At 42.6% G+C, this 21,953-nt stretch overlaps 1 protein-coding gene across 1 annotated transcript; it reads left to right on the forward strand.

Annotated features, from left to right (window-relative positions):
• The first annotated feature begins 103 nt into the window (after positions 1-103).
• Positions 104-2,826, forward strand: LOC133797515 (trehalose-phosphate phosphatase A-like). Its single transcript, XM_062235435.1, has 9 exons — positions 104-757; positions 861-1,001; positions 1,085-1,156; positions 1,248-1,373; positions 1,493-1,549; positions 1,635-1,739; positions 1,840-1,917; positions 2,021-2,161; positions 2,247-2,826. Exons 1-9 carry the CDS (start codon positions 668-670, stop codon positions 2,385-2,387), a joined length of 951 nt encoding a protein of 316 aa, XP_062091419.1. The 5' UTR covers positions 104-667; the 3' UTR covers positions 2,388-2,826.
• The last annotated feature ends 19,127 nt before the right edge of the window (positions 2,827-21,953 follow it).

Here is a 21,953-nt window from a genome sequence, read left to right on the forward strand (position 1 = left end):
AATACTATAAACGATCTTCATTTCATTAATTAAGTGGTTGCTTGGTCAAAGAGCTTCATGAAAAATAAAGCACTGATAAACATATGGTATAATGCCTGTACTCACATGTGTATACAATATAAAAGCACATGATTTGAACATTTTTTTCCTTTTTCTCAAAATGGTTCTCTCTCGTGATTTGATTCTTCTTTTTTTACATTTCTTTGGTCAGTATTCTTGGTCATCCTAGTTTGTCATAGATCGCAGTCCTCCTTTTTTTGGTCACTTTCAATGAGTTTAGAGTACTAGAGCATAATTGTGTGGTTTGAAGGGTACAACAGAAAGGACTGTCAATTGTTTCAATTTTCTGCTCTGGATTCTGAAAATGGGAGTTTTTGATAAGATTTGTGTGAAGGATAAGGATCTCGTGTCTAACTTGCTTGCTTTTCGTGAACAAATATAGAAAATTTACCAAGTTGGAATCTGGTTCTGAAAGGCCTACTTTAGAAGCTATAAAAAAGCTTGTGATCCTTTTGTACTATTCTCTCAAATGTCTAGTACCTTCAACCGTTTTTAACTGTCACATTATAGTATCATTGAACATATTGTTATATGAAATACACTACAATTTATCATGATAAATGATAACAACTGCAGGTATATTTAGCTGGATTTTTTTTAATCTGAAATGGGATATCAACAAACTCCGGAATCCATGTGTAAATCAAAATTTGATGAAGCTGGAGAGACTATTATAGGTTCTTATGCTTCATGGCTGGTAAATACACGCTATCATGTGATGAACCATGTCATGTTTTTCAACCATTTTAGCATATTATTTGGTGAATTTTAAGCTTGAATTTCTGTCGAATTTTTTGCAGGCCAAACATCCATCTGCTTTGGAAAATTTTGATGAGATGATGAACAAGGCCAAGGGAAAAGATATAGTAGTCTTTTTGGACTATGATGGGACTCTCTCCCAAATTGTAAAGGAACCTGATCAAGCATTCATGTCCGAAGCTGTATGGAGCCTTTTACTCTCTTTTTTAATAGCTTTTGAGAAAAATATCATTCAAAATTTTCACCATAATGTTCAAATTTGCAGATGCGTTCAGCAGTACGTGAAGTTTCTCTATATTTTCCTACTGCAATCGTTTCAGGAAGGCGTCGAGATAAGGTGATTTTATCATATACTTATCATCAAGAAATAAAGAAGAAGAAAAAAAAGACTTGGGCCTTAATTTTGTGAGATTTAACAATGTTTACAGGTGTTTGAATTTGTTCAATTGGAGAATGTGTACTATGCTGGAAGTCATGGGATGGATATATCAACTCCATCAGGCTCCAAAAAGTATAGTGATCACAAATTTCAAACTAGAACCACTGACGAAAAGGTTAGTATAGTGTGTTTACTATAATATTTTCTTAGCTATATATGATCTTAATCACTGAGAGGTAGTTCTCCTGATTTTTTTTCATCTTTTATTTTTATATTTTCTTGACCTTTTTAAAGGGGAATGAAGTTGTTCACTTTCGTCCAGCTCAAGAGTTTCTTCCTAAGATTCAAGAGGTAGATATTGACATCCTTCACTTGTAGCTTTAACATGAGAATTTTTGAATTTTTTTTTAAATGTTTATAATGTGTTTTTTTCCAGATACTAAAGGCTCTAAAAGATAAGACCAAAGGCATAAAAGGGGCTATTGTTGAAGACAACAAGTTCTGCATCTCTGTTCACTTTCGACAAGTAGTAGATGAAGAGGTTAGTTATCTAGTGTTTTAGATATGTAAAAACATAAAATCAATTTATTATAAAAAATAATAATATGCATAATTTGTCAAATGTTTTAATCAAAACGTAGGATGTTTACATACTTAAAGAGATGGTGGAAAATTTGATAGAAGCTTACCCCAACTTCAGAATTGCTTCAGGGAAAAAGGTATGGAACATAGCTTACATAAACTTAGTATCCTTGTCCTTGATATTGGTATAACCTTATTAGTTTTGAACTTTTTTTTATTTGTTTGTATTATCTTGAACAGGTCATGGAGATTCGTCCGAGAATTGATTGGGATAAAGGTCGTGCCCTACAATATTTGCTAGGCACTCTCGACTTAGGTACCTCTAATAATGTTCTCCCAATGTATTTAGGAGATGACAAAACTGATGAAGATGCTTTCAGGGTATGAAGACATAAGAATAATAATCTTCTTTCTAAACTTCCATATTTGCCAAACTATCATATGTTAATCTCACCCTTTTGTGTAGGTTGTACGACGTGGACAAGGCTTTCCTATTGTCGTTTCTTCAACCCCAAAGCAGACTAAGGCTGCATACTCTCTGAGAGAACCAAGTGAGGTCATGGCCTTTTTGATACGGCTAGTGAAGTGGAAAAAAAGTGTTTCATAGAGTCAAGTTCATTGCCTAAAATTAATTACTAGAGAACGAAAAGCTGAGCTATTAATATGTTTATATAATGGTTAGTGGTGATGATGATGATGATGATGATAGGTGATTATTGAACTTGCCTGTGTTTTTTGATTTGGCAATTTAGCTGTGTTTGCTCCTCACTTGGGTAAAAGTGATGGTGTTGACATGGCTTTGATGATGATTAGTTCTTTTGCAGAGTAGTTATCCTAAGATCAATTTTAGGTGACATATTTATTATAGGGGAGAAGAGAACTATAGAAAGCATATGATTCATGTTCTGGACAACTACTATAGTGTTGTCTTTTCAATTATAATAGATCAAAGTAGTGATCGATGCTTTTATAGCGATTATGCCTTGTTTTGAGAGACCAAAAATACTATTTATATATTTTCATTCTAGTACTATTTACATTTCTTTTTCGGTGCTTGATTCATTCCAGAAAAGGCACATACCTGTTCTTTAACAAATTTTAACTGGTGTCATATTGCAAAACTATATTAACTTTCTTTTGCTCCAGTATTCAGAACAAAGAAATGAGTGACTTTTGACTATATCACATATATGAATTGAAACAACTAAAATAACTGTTAACTATTGCGATTTGTTCTTTTAAGGACTCACTGAACCACAAATTATATGTTAAAAATTGAGAAAAAAAAATACTTGTGCGTGAGAAGGAGAGGGAGTGAGTTTCTAACGGTTAAGAAAATGTTATTTGTTCACGGTTTATATTATTTGAGGAATTATGTGAGCAGAATCACAACACATCCGAATTTGTCCCTCTTCGAATTATTATAGATATGAGAAAATTCTCATACTTTTGCAGTGTAAATTAGGGGGAAAATCTTCTTATTTATCACTTGGGCAAAGAAGTTACATATTTATTAATAATTGTCTTTTTTTTGACAAATTATTATTAATTATCATTAAGATCAAATATATATATATATAAAAATTAGTATGCACTAAAATATTACAAATTACATGTCTATTTAATATATTGGGAATTCTATCTTAAATAAATATAATTGTTTGATAGAATAGTACTTTTCTATACACCACCTTTTTTCTTTTCGTTGACTGCGTTTTTGGCCAACAACGTGTGGACATCAAGAACGACAAAATCCTTCAAGAGAAATAAACGACACGGACGATTTTTATAGTGGTTCAACCCCAATGTGTTGGTAATTGCCTAATCCACTTAGAGTTGTGATTATAGATCTGCACTCAATATCAGATAAACCCGAGTCAACTGAGTTTCTTCAGTGCAGATTACGAGAATACAAGAAGTCTCTCAAATACAAGTACTCTCTCTCTAGAAAAATAGGATTCGAAAAAGCTCCAAAAGTCCTCTTTATGATGCCATAAGCCTTGTATTTATAGGCTCAGGATCGTAAAGATGATATCCCCCATATTCGGGATATTTTGTTATTCTTATTATATTTAATTTACAATAATATTCAAAATATAACAATACACTAAATTTGTGGGATAAACTGAGAGATTCCCGCGCAAGCCAAGACCGATTCTTGTTGAAGCCGTTTCTGGGAATCTTGACGTAGCCCTGCTTTATTTAGTCGATCCATATCATATTCAGTTTGGTCGGCCAAACCTTCACTCGGCAGACATATACCTGGCTGGGCAGACATGCACTAGACTGGGCAGACATGCACTTGACTGGGCAGACATGCACTTAACTGGGCAGACATACACTTGGCTGGGCAGTCATGCATTTGACCGGTCGGACATTGTCATGACTGGTCGGCCAAGGTCATGCCTGGGCAGACAAACATGTGATGTCTGGTCGGTCATGACACTGGACTGGTCGGACAAGATCATGCCAGGGCAGACAAACATGTGACTGGTCGGACAAGGTCATGCCTGGTCGGTCATGACACTTGACTGGGCAGTCAACATTCTCCACTGGTCTACTGGGACACTCCTAAGCCAAATCACCCAACCATTCCTTGTCATTTGTCATTTCTATTACCACGTCATCGCTTTCAAATTTTGGGGATAACATTTGCCCCCCAAGTTTATTATATGATGCTCTCACATAATAAACTTTATTTCTCCACATCTAACGGCACAATTAAAAATCAACTGTTCATCTTCCCGCCATGCAACAGACCACGACTCCACAGACCACGATCACTGCAATTAACTGCTCATAGTCGTGGGGAGAAAAAATATCTCAGGAATTCCAAGGGTCCAAAAATAAGTGGCAATTCCCACTTTTTTCCTTTAAATAGACCCTTGCACTCTCACATTTCCACACACACAAGAAAGCAAAAAAGAAAAATACTCTCATCTTCTTTCTTTTCACTCCTTTGGCCGAAACCCCCTTGAGTTTTTCTTCTCTTGGCCGAAACTTCAAGGACTTTCAAGGAAAAGCTTCTCATTTCTTCAAGCAACTCAAGGGCTCTTCAAGGTTGGGTAAGTCTTCTCCTCCATCTTCACTTATGTTATCTTTCTTTTTTTTAAAACCCCATGAAAAATACATGTGATGGCCGAAACCCCATAGGGAATTTTTTCTTGAATCTATGTGTGAATCTTAGAGATACAATGTATTTTGTGGCTGTTTGGATGTTGTTTAGGTTATGGGTAACTCAATTTTTGCTTCAATTTCATAGAAATTAAAAGAAAATTTTTTTTTATCCTAAATTGCTTGTATGTGTTTATGGGTATTTGATGGCATATATGGTTTCAAGAACATTGGAAAACCTTTCAATTTCCCCATTTTGATCTTGTGGTTGTGTGTTTTGGATGAGAAGTGGTGTTTGTGCTAGATAGAATTTAAGGCTTTATTTTTCAGAATGGGTTTATGGTATGTTGGGGTATGGCCGATTGGTCATTGCTCATGCCATTTTGAAATTCTAGTTCGATCGGACCATACCACAACCACTCGGACCATACCTAAGTCCCATCCGATCGGACTCTTGGCTTTGGGCTCGGGCTAGGACCTCATGCTCGGACATGCACACTTCGGACAGCAGCTACCTAGACTCGGCCTCCCTTGGCTCCTCGGACATAGTGTCCGCTCGGACACACACAGCCCTTCGGACCAGGCGCAGCCCCTCGGACACATGTGCGGCAGCAGCTCGGATGGCATGCCCAGCCTCTCGGAGGACACGCCCTAGCGCCGAGCCTTGCGCGCATCCGCTCGGAGGACACACACCTTGCTCGGACGTCTTGGCTCCTCGGATGCTTGGAGCTGCTGCTGGTCGGATGCACGCACCAGCCCACCTGTTGCGCCCCTCGAGCCTTGGTATCCGCTCGGACACCACGCCTCGATTCTCCTCGGACACACCCCACACTTCGGACACGCTGGGCCATCCTAAGGTGTCCGCTCGGACACCACGCACATGGGCCACTTTTTAGGCACTTTTAGGTACTCTTAGGCACCTTTAGGTACTCTTAGGCACTTTTAGGCACTTTAATTATTTTTTTCTTTGTGCATGCCAAATTTTACTACTTAGATAAAAAAAATTTGTAAGTAGAAAAAATAAACACTGCTTTGTTGATTTATATTTGTATGGTTACTCACCTCCCCATTTTTATTTTTTGTAGAAGAATCGCTTCGACTATAGGGGAGGTGACAACCACACGAATTTTGATACGTCCGTCCCGCAGTTGATCGACACCCCTCAAAGCAGCGACTCCTCGTCAAAGTCTCCTAACAGTCGCACTCTTGAGGATCGCCTCCGCCGCTTCAAGAAGATCCTTCCTTGTTTAGCTTTATACTTTCTCCATGAAGAGCAGTTCCTTCATCAAGCTGAACAGTCGACAATGAGGGTAAAAAAGTCAAACAGACTCCCGCAGGACCAAGACCCTGAAGTAGCCCATAGAGCGGTACAAAAGGTGGTGGACCGCAGTGAGGTCCGAACTGCGGCTTCTTCGAGACCACCACACCAGACGCCAAAACCAAACAAGCCTCAGAGAAAGATTACCCAGAAATTTGCCACCGACATCCAGCGTCTGGCCGTCCAAAAACCAAGGAAGGAAGGAGAGGAAACACCTTCTTGGTTTACCGCCAAGCCCACGAAGCTTAACCCTGGGATGTTTAACAAACACATCCAAGCATTGGGCTAGAGAAGGGTGAATGTCATATGTCTGCGCCCTCATCAGAGAGCTAACAGGCCTAGCGGACCATACTGTGCTTGGTCGAGGCACCATATATATGCAGGAGTGACTATCCCACTGCACCCCTTCTTCCGGTCAGTAGCGGATTACTTCAACGTCTCCCCTTTCCAGATCGCTCCTAACGGAATTCAGGCGTTGTCTGCTCTGTTCATCCTGTATTTCCTGCAAGGCTGGGATCCGCCTACTCCTCATGAAATACATTACTTATTTGACTTCAGGACTAACCCGAGCCATAAGAACACGGGTTTCTTCCACCTTTTTCAGAGGCATAAAGGGGTTAAATACCTTTGTGGCATCGCTCACAAGTCAAACCCTGGGAAATACTATACAGAGTATTTTCTCACCTCGGACATCAAAGCCAACAACCTGGCTTTCACGCATGCGGGCCCATTCAAGCAACCCTTGCCCACAAAAGACATGTTTGATCGAGCAGAGGAGTTGGCCAACATGTGCATTGAGGATAAGGATGTGAAAAACTTGGTTACTGTAGACAATCTTCAGATGGTGGGCCTGCTACCAAGTAACCAAAACATCACAGTGGAGAGTACTACTAAGGAAAATAATGCAACTGATCAGTCTAACGCTGGCACTGAGGTAGTGACTGACCAATTTTCTCCTGGACCATCTCCTCACTCCCGCAGACCAGGCGATCTCATAATTAGGGAGCCCCAGCCAGAGGACCAGCGCAGACCTGCTATTCCCACACAGCCTGGGAAGGGGAAGGCAATCCATCTTAAGAGGGACTTGAGCTCATCATCCGACGACGAGGATGACTTCCTCGACCAAATCCTCAACTCAGGTCTAGTAGCCATAGTGAGATGTTTTAATAACTTAGAATATGGGATTTATAGAACTGTCTAGTAGTAGTAATGTACCATCCACATATTACTTTATTGTTATTATTTTTGTTTTACTAACAAATCTTGTGCTTTCTCTTTTCCAGACTCAAAGATGTTTAGGCATTTCAACGCCCCTCCTGCCCCGAAGAGGAAATCCAGAGAAGGAAGCTGTAACGCCCTGGTTGCCCCAGAACAGTTACGGTGAGCGATGAACCGGAAATTTGACTCGCTACCCGAGTCATTTGGTTAAAAACATGATCTAAGTGTTATTATCAGGTTAAGGTGAAAAATCAGTAAAAAGGAAAGGATATATTTTATTAAGTACATAAAAATGTTCATGAGCTTATCAAAACGTTTACAAGTTATTTACAACTCAAAATGGTCATTACAGTTTCAAAAGTATAGACCCGCCGACCTAAGCGGCAAAAATAGGGTAAACCCCCTAGTTCCTCTGAGAACTCCTTGGCCGTGATGGTCAAGCGACCGCATATATACACGTCACCACCTAAGCTCTCCACTCAAGGCTGGGTGAGTTTTTCTTTCCCTTTACCTGCACCACACAGCACCCATGAGCCAAGGCCTAGCAAGAAAACACAATAAAGCATGATATAATATCAACAATGATCATAATAACCATTCAGGACTATCAGTCCAAAACAGATAGGTGACAGTAGCAAAATTCACAAAAGTGGGTACAGCTCCCTCTAGCCATGTGACGATAGGGTCACGAGGGCTTAACTGATAAGTGATCCTTTCATAAGTTTGATCAGGATAGGTGTAAGGTGAATAGTCACAAACATAACCTTCCTCATGACCATAGAGTCATAACCCTGGAACATCGTTCCCTAGCCATGTGACAACAGTCACCGGGCCTTATGCCCTGGCTCTGAGTACTAGTCTTAGACTAGCCAAGCGCTTATAAGTTCATCGACTTTAGGGTCGGTCCAGCATTAATGCCATAGATCCATTCAATGCTAATATCGATTAGATCTAATCATTAAAACACCCCGAGACTCACCCCGAGCCCCGAGCTTAAGCCTGTTATGACCAAACCGATCATTTATATTTAAAGATCGTCTCATGCCGAATAACTCGAACCAATCCACATTATAATGTGGCCTCACAATATATCATTAACATGCAAACAAATATACAGTTATGCCCTCAACGGGCCAAATTACCAAAGTACCCCTGTAAACAAATATGGACCCACGTGCATGCATTTAACATCATATTATAATATAATTCTCATAAACATGCATATATTCATTTAATGACATAATTAAACAAGTATGGCCCTCCCGACCTACTATTCCCGCCATTAAACACATCGGAGAATTCAGGGCATTACAGAAGCGGCTCCACTCCACTGAGTAAAGTCCCGAGGACAGTGCCGCCCAGCCAAGGAAGACAACCCGAGGGGTCAATTGCACTCCCGCAGTTGACTCTTTCCTTGATTCCTCCCTCTGCGAGCCTAACTTTTACCCGCTCGGCTAGTTCGAGTGAGGTCCTCTGCATTGCTAGTGGCCTCGGAAAAGAACTACTCGAGGAGACTGTCTGTAATGCCCCGGATTCCCTATTATGGTTAATGGCTGGATTAGTAGGCTGGGAGGGCCATAACTGTTTAATTATGCCATTAAATGTGTTTATGCATGTTTATGAGAATTATATTATAATATGGTGTTAAATGCATGTATGTGAGTCCACACTTGTTTACAGGGGTATTCTGGTAATTTGGCCCGTTGAGGGTATAATTGAATATTGGTTTGTATGATAATGATATATTGTGAGACCACATTATAATGTGGATTGGTTCGAGTATTTCGACATGAGACGATCTTTAAACATGATTTATCGGTTTGGTCATAACAGGTTTGAGCTCGGGGCTCGGGGTGAGTCTCGGGGTGATATTAATGATTATAGCGTTACCGGGGATTTTAGGGTAACAGGATATAAATTATTGGTGTTTGAGGATATTGAGATTAGCGGGAATTGGGAAGCGTTAATTATGATTAACGGGTTTAGTGGAATGTACCAATTTTGCCCTTGAGTCGGTTTAAAAGGCTTAGGATGACACAAGGGTATTTTGGTCTTTTTGGGAGGATATATGTGACTTAAGTGGATTGGAAGGCTGTGGAATAAACAGAGGAAAAATAGGGGTTTGCTTCCTTCATTCTCGTACCTTCCCTTTGCTTCATCTTCTTCACTCATTCTTTGAGGGTTTTGTGTTCTTGGTGGTGATTCAAGCTAGGAAAACTTAAGGCTGGGTTGGAGCACTTGTGTTAGCATGTGTGGGCGATTTAAAGCTAGTCTCAAGGTGATTTTTGGCCATTAGTTACAGCTGGTGCTCTGTTTTGCTTATAGTTTTCAATTCATGTTTTTGATGTGGGAAATGAGAATCAAAGGGGGTTTTAGTGTTAGTTTGATTGGGGTTTGGTGTGAGTGAGCTAAGGGTGTTATTTGGGGGTTTAATTACATGTTTGGAGGAGGTTCTATGATGGTTTGAGAGGTTGGTTTGAGAGAAAAACGCACAGGGGGAAATCTGGTTCGAGCGTGGGCTTGTTGCTGAACTGGGCTGGGCGCCGCAGCGCAGCAGGGGTGCGCCGCGGCCCTTGGCGTTTGGCAGGCAGGGAGCCTCTCTGTTTGGAGGCGCGCCGCGGCGCAGCAAGGGGGGGCCGCGGCCCTTAAGGCCAATTTTGCCAAAATATGGTTTTTAGCTTGGGGATTCAAACCATAGGCCTCGGGGTTGGACCTAGTACCCGGTGGGGTAGTATTTGAAGTCTCGGGGGCTGGGTTTTGGTTTGGGAACCCTCGGTTATCATTTTTATTGATGAATCCTATATTTTGGTTATGACCAGGTGACCGTCAAGGAATATAAAGGTTGATCGTTCTCAGGGGTTGTTCATATAATAATTCTCACTCGAACCAGAGGTAAGAAAACAGTGTATGAATACAGTTGCACCCTGAATAGGTATATGACATGCATGGTTTGATATTGAGGCATGTTGGTTGATTTATGTGGACATGGATTGCATGTTAAATGCTAGTGAATGTTGATTACCTGTTTGAGACACTGACTAGTCAGGGACCGACTCTAAAGTCGATGATCACGCATTGAATGGCTCTATGGCATTAATGCGGGACCAACCCTAAGATCGAAGAACTTATAAGCGCTTGCCTGGTCTACAACCAGATGACTATAGCCAAGGTATATGACCCCGGTGACCGTTTGTCACGTGGCTAAGGGACGTTGTCCATAGTTTCGACTCTAGAGTCGTGAGGAAGGTTATGTTGGTGACCAGTCACCATGCACCTGTCCTGAACAAGCTTATGATGGAAATCACCTATCAGTTAAGCCCTGGTGACCCTATCGTCACATGGCTAGAGGGAGCGATGCTCATTACTGTGACTTTTGGCTATTGTCACCTATTTGTTGGACTCATAGTCCTGAATGGTTATTATGATCGTTGTTGATATTATATCATGCTTTATTGTGTTTTCTTGCTGGGCCTTGGCTCATGGGTGCTATGTGGTGCAGGTAAAGGGAAGGAAAAACTTGGCCAGCCTTGAGTGGAGAGCTTGGGCGATGTGATGTACATACAGGGCTGCTTGACTGCCACGGTCAAGGAGTTCTCAGAGGGACTAGGGGTTTACCCTATTTTTGCCGCTTAGGCCGGCGGGGATTGTATATTTGGAACTGTAGCAACTCTTTTGTAATATAAACTACTCGTAAACATTTTAAAAGGCTCATGAGCAGTTTATTTATTTAATGAAATGTACCCTTTCCTTTTTATTGGTTTTTCACCTTAACCTGTTAATAGTACCTAGATCACGTTTTTAACCAAAGGACTCGGGTAGCGAGTCAAATTTCCGGTTCATTGTTCACCGTAACTGTTCTGGGGTAACCAGGGCGTTACACTGTCCATGACACTTCAATGCTTCAAAGCTTCAAAGCTTCAAATCCTTTCCTCGGCTTAGCGTTGAAGTCGTCTTAAGAAGAGGGCTTGCTCAATTGATGAATGTAAGTGTTTTATCTTAAGACAATTTGTTATTAATATTTTTAATTGTAATAACCTCCTGTTTTCCATGCAGTCGCTTGTCACCATTAGTCACGCTCAGCTCCGAGCAGTTGATTATAAGGAGTTGATCAAGGTCCTAAATGATCAACTAGTGGACGCCCAAGCTAAAGTGGAGACTCTAACTGCTTCAGAGAAAGACTCCAAATCCAAGCTGGAGCAGGCAGAGAGGACCGTGGCTGAGCGGGATGAGTCTCTTAGGAGATTGTCTGATGAGAATCAACAGCAATTTCAAACCAACAAGTCCCTGACTGATCAGCTGGAGAAGCTGTCTCGTGAGAACGAGGAGTTGACTCGCGAGAATGAGGAGCTAAGGCGGGAGAAAAAAGCCGATCTCATTCGCTACGAGGACATCTGCTTCAACTGCTTTTACCAGGTGTGGAAGCTGAACAAGCCTCTCAACCTTGACTTTCTCACAGAGGAGATCAAGGCAGAGGAGCTTGCGAAATGTGAGGTAAGGGTTGCCGAGGAAGCAGCTAATCCTGCCGGCACTACATCTGTTTCCCCCACGCTGTCATTCCAACCGGAAGGTGCAGCTGATGTCGAGGAAGGGGTTGATCAACCCGCCAGAGCCGACCAATGATCCCTCATCCGACCAGAAAGGCCTCCCTTTGACCAGTCAGGCTGTCATCCGACTAGCTCTTTAGTAGACTTTTGTTTTATATTTGTATTTTGGTACTGCACTTTTACTCGTATGGCCGAGCTGTTGACATTTATACTTTACTTTTTTTGGCAAACTTAAAACATTCTAAGTCTTTTTAGACTTAAAACATTATAAGTTTACTGTGAATAGCAAAAGTCACTCTGATGTATGCCTTATATTTTCGCATGAGTACTTAGTTTTCTAACTTAGAAATTCTATACATTTCATAAGTCCATACTAAGTATACTTTCTCACACTCTTATTGCTCTTAACATTTTATGAGCATAATGTTTATTGTCACACGAATATCTGCTTCTAACTTAAAAATTTTAAAAATTTCCAAGTTACTTAAGCTTTGTCAAACAAGTTAGCTTAATGGCCTTTTTGGACTTCAAAGATTTACAAGTCAGCCTAAAAACAAATATCTTTGCTCGTGCTCTTATTGCCTGTGTTGAAGTGTACGCCAGTATACCCTATGTGCCCCCCAGGTGATTGAGGGTTGAAAAATCCTTGATCACTTGCTACTTGACCGAATTTGTCCGAGCAGTTATTACTCATGAACACATAGAATGTACAAAAATATTTCAGCAGTTAACCACTGCAAAAACATGCAACTATTTAAACGTTGGTCATTCATCTGATGGATACCGACCAGTTGAACACTGCCCAGTATATATTTAGAAAACCTTTTTTGTTTTAAGTTGTAATGACAGTTGAACACTGCCAAAGCAAAAATAATCAACACATATGCAAAATTTGTAGCAAGATTCGACCACGTTGCGCGTGATCTCTTTTATTACTCGTAAAAAAAATGGACAAAACATGTCTAATTACGAGTCTCAAACAAAATAACATTGTTCAAAATAACATGACTGGTTAGCAAATAGCCAGTTCACAAACAAACTTAAATAACAAGTTAAGCACTTGATACAAAGCTACTACTCTGTAAGCAGTATTTATTGATAATATTTCCTCAAGTGCTCGCCATTCCAATAGTTCCTAATCAGCTCTCCATTTAGCCGAGCAAGATTGTAAGTGCCGGGTGGCAAGACTTGCTCAATTTGATACGGTCCCTCCCAGTTTGGTCCTAGTACTCCAGCTGTCGGGTCTTTAATGAACACCTTTCTGAGGACCAAATCTCCGACCTGGAACTTTCGATCTCTGACTTTGGAATTAAAATAGCGCGCCACCTTCTGCTGATGAGCAGCAACTCTCAAGCTTGCTTTTTCTCGTCTCTCCTCGAGGGAATCTAAAGATTCAGCTAGCAATTGGTGATTCTCCTCCTGGTCGTACATGGCTCTCTGATGAGATGGTGGGTCTACTTCCACAGGTAACATGGCCTCATACCCATAGGCCAAGGAAAATGGGGTATGACCAGTTGCTGTCCGGGCAGTAGTCCTATATGACTAAAGGACTTCTTGCAATTCTTCTGCCCAAGCACCCTTAGCTCGCTCTAGACGCTTTTTTAGAGTGTCTTTCAGAGTTTTGTTTATGGCTTCAACTTTTCCATTGGCTTGAGGATGGGCTACCGAGGAGAAACTTTTTGTGATGCCATGCCGAGTGCAGAAATCGGTAAATATGTCACTGTCGAACTGAGTGTCGTTGTCAGACACTATCTTCTTGGGCAGACCATAGCGACATATTATATTCTTAACCACAAAGTCTAACACTTTCTTTGAGGTGATCGTGGCTAGTGGTTCGACCTCAGTCCACTTAGTGAAATAATCCACAGCAACCACCACAAATTGTACTCCTCCTTTCCTTTTGGATAATTTCCCGATCAGATCAATGCCCCATACTGCAAAAGGCCATGTGCTCTACATTTGCTTCAAGACATTCGGAGGCGCCCTTGGCACTTTAGAAAATCTCTGGCATTTATCACACTTCTTCACGTACTCCATAGAATCCTCGTTCATTATAGGCCAGAAAAATCCTGCCGCAAAATCTTTTTAGATAGACTCTGCCCCCCAGCGTGATCTCCACAGAACGCCTCGTGCACTTCAGCTACTAAGTTTTTTGACTGGTCGGGTGCTATGCACCTGAGTAGAGGCAAAGAGTACCCTCTTCTATACAACACCCCATCCATCATAATGTACCGAGCAGCTTGCCTCATAATCTTCTTCGCTTCATTACGATCATCTGGGAGGGTTCCTTGCTTAAGGTAAGCAATGATGGGTGTCATCCAAGTGTCAACTATTGTGATGGGCATGGCTTCTTGATTGCTAATGCTCGGCTCCGCCAAGTATTCCACCGGTACTATATTCAGAGTTTCAGCGTCTTTAGCACTAGCTAGTTTTGCTAGAGCATCTGCATTAGAGTTCTACTCCCGCGGTACCAACTTAATGGTATACTCCTCGAATTGTGCTAGGAGATCCTTGGTCTTATTGAAGTATGCCATCATGCGTAGGCCCCTTGCTTGATATTCCCCTAAGATTTGGTAGACCACCAATTGGGAATCACTATTTACTTCAACCGACCGGGCACGAACATCCCTAGCAAAGCGCAAACTTGCTAGGAGGGCTTCATACTCCGCCTCATTATTAGAAGCATTGAATCTGAACCTTAATGCACAATGAATTCGGTGCTTCTCTGGCGTGACCAATATAATTCCAGCTCCTAAATAATGCTCGTTCGACGACCCATCAACAAATAGTTGCCAAGTAGGAAGCTCCTCTTTCTGCCCAGTGACACTCTCTTGCTAGTCGGGAACATCAGCGATCCCAGTACATTCAGCTATGAAATCCGCCAAAGCCTGACCCTTAATAGCATATCTCGGTTGGTACTTGATTTCGAATTGGCCCAATTCAACCGCCCATTTAAGTAATCGACCAGACGACTCCGGCTTTTGCAAGACTTGACGTAGGGGCTGGTCGGTAAGGACTTTAATAGGGTGTGCCTGGAAGTACGGCCGTAACTTACGTGATGCAAGTATCAGGCAATAGGCCAACTTCTTGATCATGGGGTACCGGGATTCCGCTCCTATCAAGCGCTTGCTAACGTAGTACACCGGATGCTGCACTTTATCTTCTTCTCGTACCAGGGCAGCACTAACAACGTGCTCCGTGACTGCTAGGTACATAAAGAGGCCTTCTCCATCAACTAGCTTCGAAAGAACAGGAGGTTGGGCCAAGTGTTCCTTTATGGCTTGGAAAGCTTGCTCACATTCTATCGTCCATTCAAACTTCTTGCTCCATCTAAGCAGGTTAAAAAATGGGACACACTTGTCCGTCGATTTAGAGATGAACCTACTTAGAGCTGCAATCCGCCCAGTCAAGCTTTGCACATCCTTAATTCTAGCCGGAGACTTTATTTCTGTAAGAGCCCTTATCTTTTCTGGATTCGCCTCTATTCCTCGGGAGTTCACAATAAACCCAAGAAATTTTCCAGAGCTTACTCCAAATGAGCATTTGAGAGGGTTTAACTTCATGTTGTACTTTCTCAGTATTGCAAAGCACTCCTCCAAGTCTCGTACATGTCCTTTAGCTTCCTTTGACTTCACCAGCATATCGTCTACGTACACCTCCATGCTCTTGCTGATTAAGTCACGGAACATACCATTCACCAAATGCTGGTAGGTAGCTCCGGCGTTCTTCAATCGAAAGGGCATGACCTTGTAGCAGTACAGCCCTATGTCTGTTCGAAAACTAGTATGTTCTTCATCAGAAGGATGCATGTTGATCTAGTTATACCTCAAGTACGCATCCATGAAGGACAATGTTTCATGACCAGAGGTTGCGTCTACCAACTGGTCTATTCTTGGCAAAGGAAAGCAGTCCTTTGGGCATGCTTTGTTCAGGTCGGTAAAGTCCACACAAGTCCTCCATTTTCCATTGGGCTTGGGCACTAACACTAGGTTGGAAACCCAGGCAGGGTAATATGCTTCCCTTATAAACATGTTCTCCTTCAGTCGCTCTGCCTCCTCCTTAAGAGCCTTTGCTCGATCTTTGTCAAGCAATCTCCTCTTCTGTTGCACTGCTGGATAGCTTTTATCCACGTTGAGCACGTGACTGATCACAGTTGGTGAGATACCCACCATATCCTTGTAAGACCAGGCGAAGACATCTTGATTCCTTCGCAAAAAATCTATCAGTTGTGCCCTCACTTCTGCCTTCAACTTTTTTCCAACTTTGACCCCTCTGGTCGGGTCATTCCCATCTATTAGGACCTCCTCTAACTCCTCGGACGGTCCCACCTCACTTTCATAATCCCCAAAGCGAGGATCAAAGTCCCTTCCCTCGCTTTGGGCAACGCCCTATTTGGTGACTTCATCACCGGATGGGGCTTTTTGTTATCTTAAACTAAGAGTGCTTTCTTGGCCTAACTCTTTTAACATCTCTTCCTGATCGGTTACGACTGCAAAACTTAGGTCGACATCCATCTCGTCTACCTCCTCTTTCTCGGCACATACAATCATGTTATTTTCCTTGGCTCCCTTCCTTGCTTTAGCTATCGAGGCATTATAACATTCTCTAGCCTCTCTCTGGTCTCCTCGGACGCAGCATATGCCTGCACTGGTCGGGAACTTCATGGAAAGGTGCCATATAGAGACTACTGCGTGCAAGGCTGTGAGCAGTGGTCGACCAATGACCACATTATCAGCGGATGGGCAGTCAACTATCAAAAACTCGGTCATCACTGTCTCATGCTTGGGAGCCTCCCCTGTTGTGACTGGTAACTTGATCGTTCCAGCTGGTGACAATCCTTCTCCAGTGAACCCATAAATGACTTGAGAGCATGGCTTCAAGTCATTGATAGATAGCTTCATCTTGTCAAAGGATGATTTATAAATAATGTTTACAGAACTCCCTATGTCGACCAAGTATCTTTTCACCTTCATATTCACTATTTGGACTGTCACGACGAGATGGTCATTATGAGGATATTTCACATGGCAAGCATCATCTTCAGTGAAAGTGAGAGACTCACTTTCATATCGTGGTTTCTTCGGTGGCCGCTCCTCCACAGCCATAACTTCGGAGGTTGATGTTGCATCCAACTCATGACGAAGGGTGCGAGCATACCTCTCCCTTGCCTTGTTGGTATCTCCAGCCAGATGTGGACCTCCACATATGGTGTCTAGTGTGAAGTCCACGGGCTCAGGTTGCAAAGGTGGGGATCGTTGCTGCTTGAACCCAGGATTGTTGCTACTTCCCTCTCCTTGGGTCTTTTCTGCTCGATACTTTTTCAGTTTTCCCGACCGGAGGAGAAACTTTATTTCATCCTTGAGATGATTGCACTCATTCGTGTCGTGACCATAGTCCCCATGGAAATGACAGAACTTGTTCATATCTCTCTTACTCATCTCCTTCTTGATTGGGGGGGGGGGGGGGGGGGTTTCCGGTAAGGGACATCCTGGTGACTTGCGAGATATATCTCCGCTCGGCTCGCCGAAAGAGTAGTGTAATTGGTGAACCGAGGTTCATACTTAGTTGGCTTGTCGTTTGACCCCGACTTAGCCTTCTTTTGATTGTGGCGGTCAGAGCCGTTATTCCCACGTTTCTTGCCACCACTTTGATCATTTCCACCATTCTTTGGAGGATCAGTCGATCTGCTCGGATTGTTCAGGCCTTTCTCTCCCTTCTCAATCGCATCATCCAATTTCATATATTTGTCCGCTCGGTCAAGGAATTGTTGCAACGTTGAAATTGGGTTGCGGTGAATACTGTCCCACAAAGGACTCCGATAGATTATGCCGGAAGAAATTGCCACCATCTTCCCCTCATCTCCAACTGCAGTAGCTCGGTTAGCTTCTCTCATGAACCTTTATATGTAGTTCTTGAGAGACTCGCTCTTCCCTTGTTTAATATTTTCCAAGTGATTGGCGTAAACTGGAGGGGTCCAAGCAGCACTAAACTGCCTGCAAAACTCATTTCTGAAACTTTCCCAAGAAGTGATGGAATTTGGCTTAAACTTCCAATACCACTCCTGGGCGGTGTCGGACAATGTAGTAGGGAAGACTCTGCATCGATAGTCATCACTCACTCCGAGCAGCTCCATCTGATCTTCGAATTTCCCTACATGCCTTATCGGATCTGCCTATTCTGTATAAATTGGCAGTACCGGCGCTTTGTACTTTGCTGGTGGCTGGGCGGCTCAAATTCGAGCATAGAACGGGCTGCCACTCCTGTGGTCTACTGGATCGATCGCAGAGGGTCGTTTCGACAGACCCTGAACTGCCGCTGTCAGAGCATCAAGCTGGGCTTGGATGCCTGGGGCCACTGCTTGGGACTCCGTCTCGGGACCGCCTGGTCGGGTGCTCCTACCCGGCATACCATCATTAAGTATTTCCACTTGACTGGTAGGTTGGTTCGGATCTCACCCTTCGACCGGGACGGTCCTTCTTCTATCAGCAATGACGTCTCTTAAATCCTTCTGGGAGGTATGCTTTCCTAACCGATCAAACACCGTACTTTGAGTTTTTTCGGAAGGCTTGCCATGCGGAACATGCTCCTTGCCACTGCACTGGTTGGGATGCAGTGGTGGCCTTCCTGTCTGCGCAGGGCGATCTTTTCCTCCTCGATGGTTGTTATCATTCTTCTCCTTCGATTGGTCAGTGTGATGACTATCGGCTTCATCACGACCATGCCCATCCTTGAAGTGTGAAGTTTCTTTTCCTCGAGGAGCTTTATTTTGCTCCTGCTCAGGTGGAGTTTTCTTGCTTCCTGACTTGTGACTTTCGGATCTGGAAGTCTCTGATCGGTGGCTCCTTGAGGGGGTTCTGGAGTTCCCCCTTTGGGTTGAGGCAGTGCCCGATCGGACCCCATCCTCTTCCCTATCAGGCGGGTTACTACTACTCCTGTTTGGCCCTCGAGAGTGTGGTCTATCAGTGTTTTTGCGACCAACTTCTGTGGTCCTTGCTCCTGGGTTGGTTGCTCCTCGTGTTGTGGCTTGGACATTAGCCTGGGTCAGCTGTGTAGCTGCCTCCAGAGCGAGTGCAGCCTCGCGATGTCGCCTATCGACCTCCTCCTGCTGTCGCCGGATCTCCTCACTCTTAGCGTCCATCTCCCGTCTTTGCTGCTCAAATGCGGCTTTCTGCCTAGCCATTTCTTCAGTGAACGCCTCCTGCCTGGCGTTGAATTGTGCCATTTCCTCCTGGAAAGCTCCCATGGCCTCCTGGAGTTGTTCAACCTCTGGAGTCACGTCCTCGAGCATGACTCTAGGCTCAGTCTCATGGTCGTGTGGGCCAGGACCTTCTGATCTGGTAGGCTCTTTAGAGGAGCCCGTCTTCTTGGAGGCAGCATTGGTGTTCTTAGGTGCCATCACGCTACAGGAATCGTCTATCTTTCTCTTCAGGCTCTCAATGAAAGCACCAAAATGTTGACTGCGTTTTTGGCCAACGACGTGTGGACGTCAAGAACGACAAAAACCTTCAAGAGAAATAAACGACACAGACGATTTTTATAGTGGTTCAGCTCCAATGTGTTGGTAATAGCCTAATCCACTTAGAGTTGTGATTATAGATCTGCACTCAAGATCAGATGAACCTGAGTCAACTGAGTTTCTTCAGTGCAGATTACGAGAATACAAGAAGTCTCTCAAATACAACTACTCTCTCTCTCTAGAAAAATAGAATTCGAAAAAGCTCCAAAAGTCCTCTTTATGATGCCATAAGCCTTGTATTTATAGGCTCAGGATCGTAAAGATGATATCCCCCATATTCGGGATATTTTGTTATTCTCATTATATTTAATTTACAATAATATTCAAAATATAACAATACACTAAATTTGTGGAATAAACTGAGAGATTCCCGCGCAAGCCAAGACCGATTCTTGTTGAAGCCATTTCTGGGAATCTTGACGTAGCCCTGCTTTATCTAGTCGATCCATATCATATTCAGTTTGGTCGGCCAAACCTTCACTGGGCAGACATATACCTAGCTGGGCAGCCATGCACTAGACTGGGCAGACATGCACTTGGCTGGGCAGTCATGCATTTGACCGGTCGGACACTGTCATGACTGGTCGACCAAGGTCATGCCTGGGCAGACAAACATGTGATGCCTGGTCGGTCATGACACTGGACTGGACGAACAAGGTCATGCCAGGGCAGACAAACATGTGACTAGTCGGACAAGGTCATGCCTGGTCGATCATGACACTTGATTGGGCACTCAACATTCTCCACTGGTTTACCGGGTCACTCCTAAGCCAAATCACCCAACCATTCCTTGTCATTTGTCATTTCTATTGCCACATCATTGCTTTCAAATTTTGGGGATAACACTACTCATTCCAAATAATGTTATACTTATTTTTGGCACAAGACTTGGCAAATGACTGATGTACAAAGTAAGCTCATATCAAGAAAAGTTTTGTACAAAGTAGGCCCACCTCACCTCAGCTAACCCCCTTGCCTCAGCAAGGCACCTCATCTTAGGAAGGCACCTTGCCCATTTCAAGTCAGCAAGCCACCTTGCCTCAACGAGGCACTTCGTCCGCTTCACCTTAGCGGGACACATTCCCTTAGGGAAGCACCTCGTTTGCTTCGGTGATAGAACTTCACTTCATGGCAGTCCACACCCAACTTGTTCAAGGTGGGTGTGAAGCTGAAACTTGTCAGATGAGGATCATCACCACCTTAAGGGCTCAAGGGCCGCCTCCTCCAGCATACTTGGCCAAAAATCGACAATGAATGATTTATTGAAGCAGCCAGTTGGATTACCATTGTTTGGAGGAATACAGAGGCCTGAAATAACCTCGCAGCTCACTGGGATTAGCCTGATCGAGAAATGGACTGTCACCGTCAACTCCACCCAACTCCTCCAATATAAATACGACAATGTAATTAGTGTAAAAGGTTCAAAAAAAACTCACTACAAGAAAATGGGGTATTTACCTACCAATTGTAAGTGTAGGTAAAACTAGTCTAATGGTGGGTAATATGGTTTACCTACCAATATTGAATTGATAAAGATTGGTAGGTAAAAGTTAGTGGGGAAAGAGTCTTTACCTACACTTGTTAACACTGGTAGGTAAAAGAATCAGTGGACCCCACTAAGTTATAAATCAATTGATGAGTCATCAAATGACGCGTTTGATGACATGGCATCCTACGTGTATGCTGACATGGTTTTTGTAGTTTTACGTGTCTGATGACGTGGCATCCTACGTGGCATCATATGTGGCATCCTGCGTGGCATTCTGCGTAGCATCATATGTGGCATCCTACGTGGTGTCATTTTATTAGCCCACATAGCATTATTTTATTGGTTTGTTACACAATTTATATTTTGTTCAAATTTAATGGTTATGTGTAGGTAAAAGATAATAACAGTTATTTATAAATGTTATATATTAGAAATAAACTAGAAAAAAACCATTCAATACTAAATTGTTTAATAATGCTAAAATTCTTTATAATGTTCAATACTAAAATAAGTCATAAAGTTGTCATTTTAAGGTTACCCCTACCAAAATAAAAAAAAAACTTCATAAAGTTCATTCCTTAGTAAATTAATGTAAATAAACTAAGAATCATCTATTATTGGATTCTAAATAATGATCAACGGCTTCTTTCATAGGAAGTAGAGGTGGAACTTGCCTAGTCCTTAGTTGAGCTTCCACAATAGTATCATTAAGTTCACTGAAATGGAGAAACAAAAAATGACACTAGATTAGAATAAAGCCTGAAAAAGAAACACTAGCTGGTATGAACAGATAAATATTTTTGCTTCTTAGAACAGAAGTGAAATTTGAAATCCTAGAATACATGTCAATCTCCACATTGAGAAGGTTTCATTATCTATAAATCATGCATGCTAATGTTAATGTTATATATGAGCATACCTAACAAAGGTTGCAGCCCATTCTTGAGATGTATGAGTTGTTACATGCATGAAAT

This window comes from Humulus lupulus, chromosome 8 (genome assembly GCF_963169125.1).
Source record: "Humulus lupulus chromosome 8, drHumLupu1.1, whole genome shotgun sequence".
In the NCBI taxonomy this organism is placed as follows: domain Eukaryota; kingdom Viridiplantae; phylum Streptophyta; class Magnoliopsida; order Rosales; family Cannabaceae; genus Humulus; species Humulus lupulus.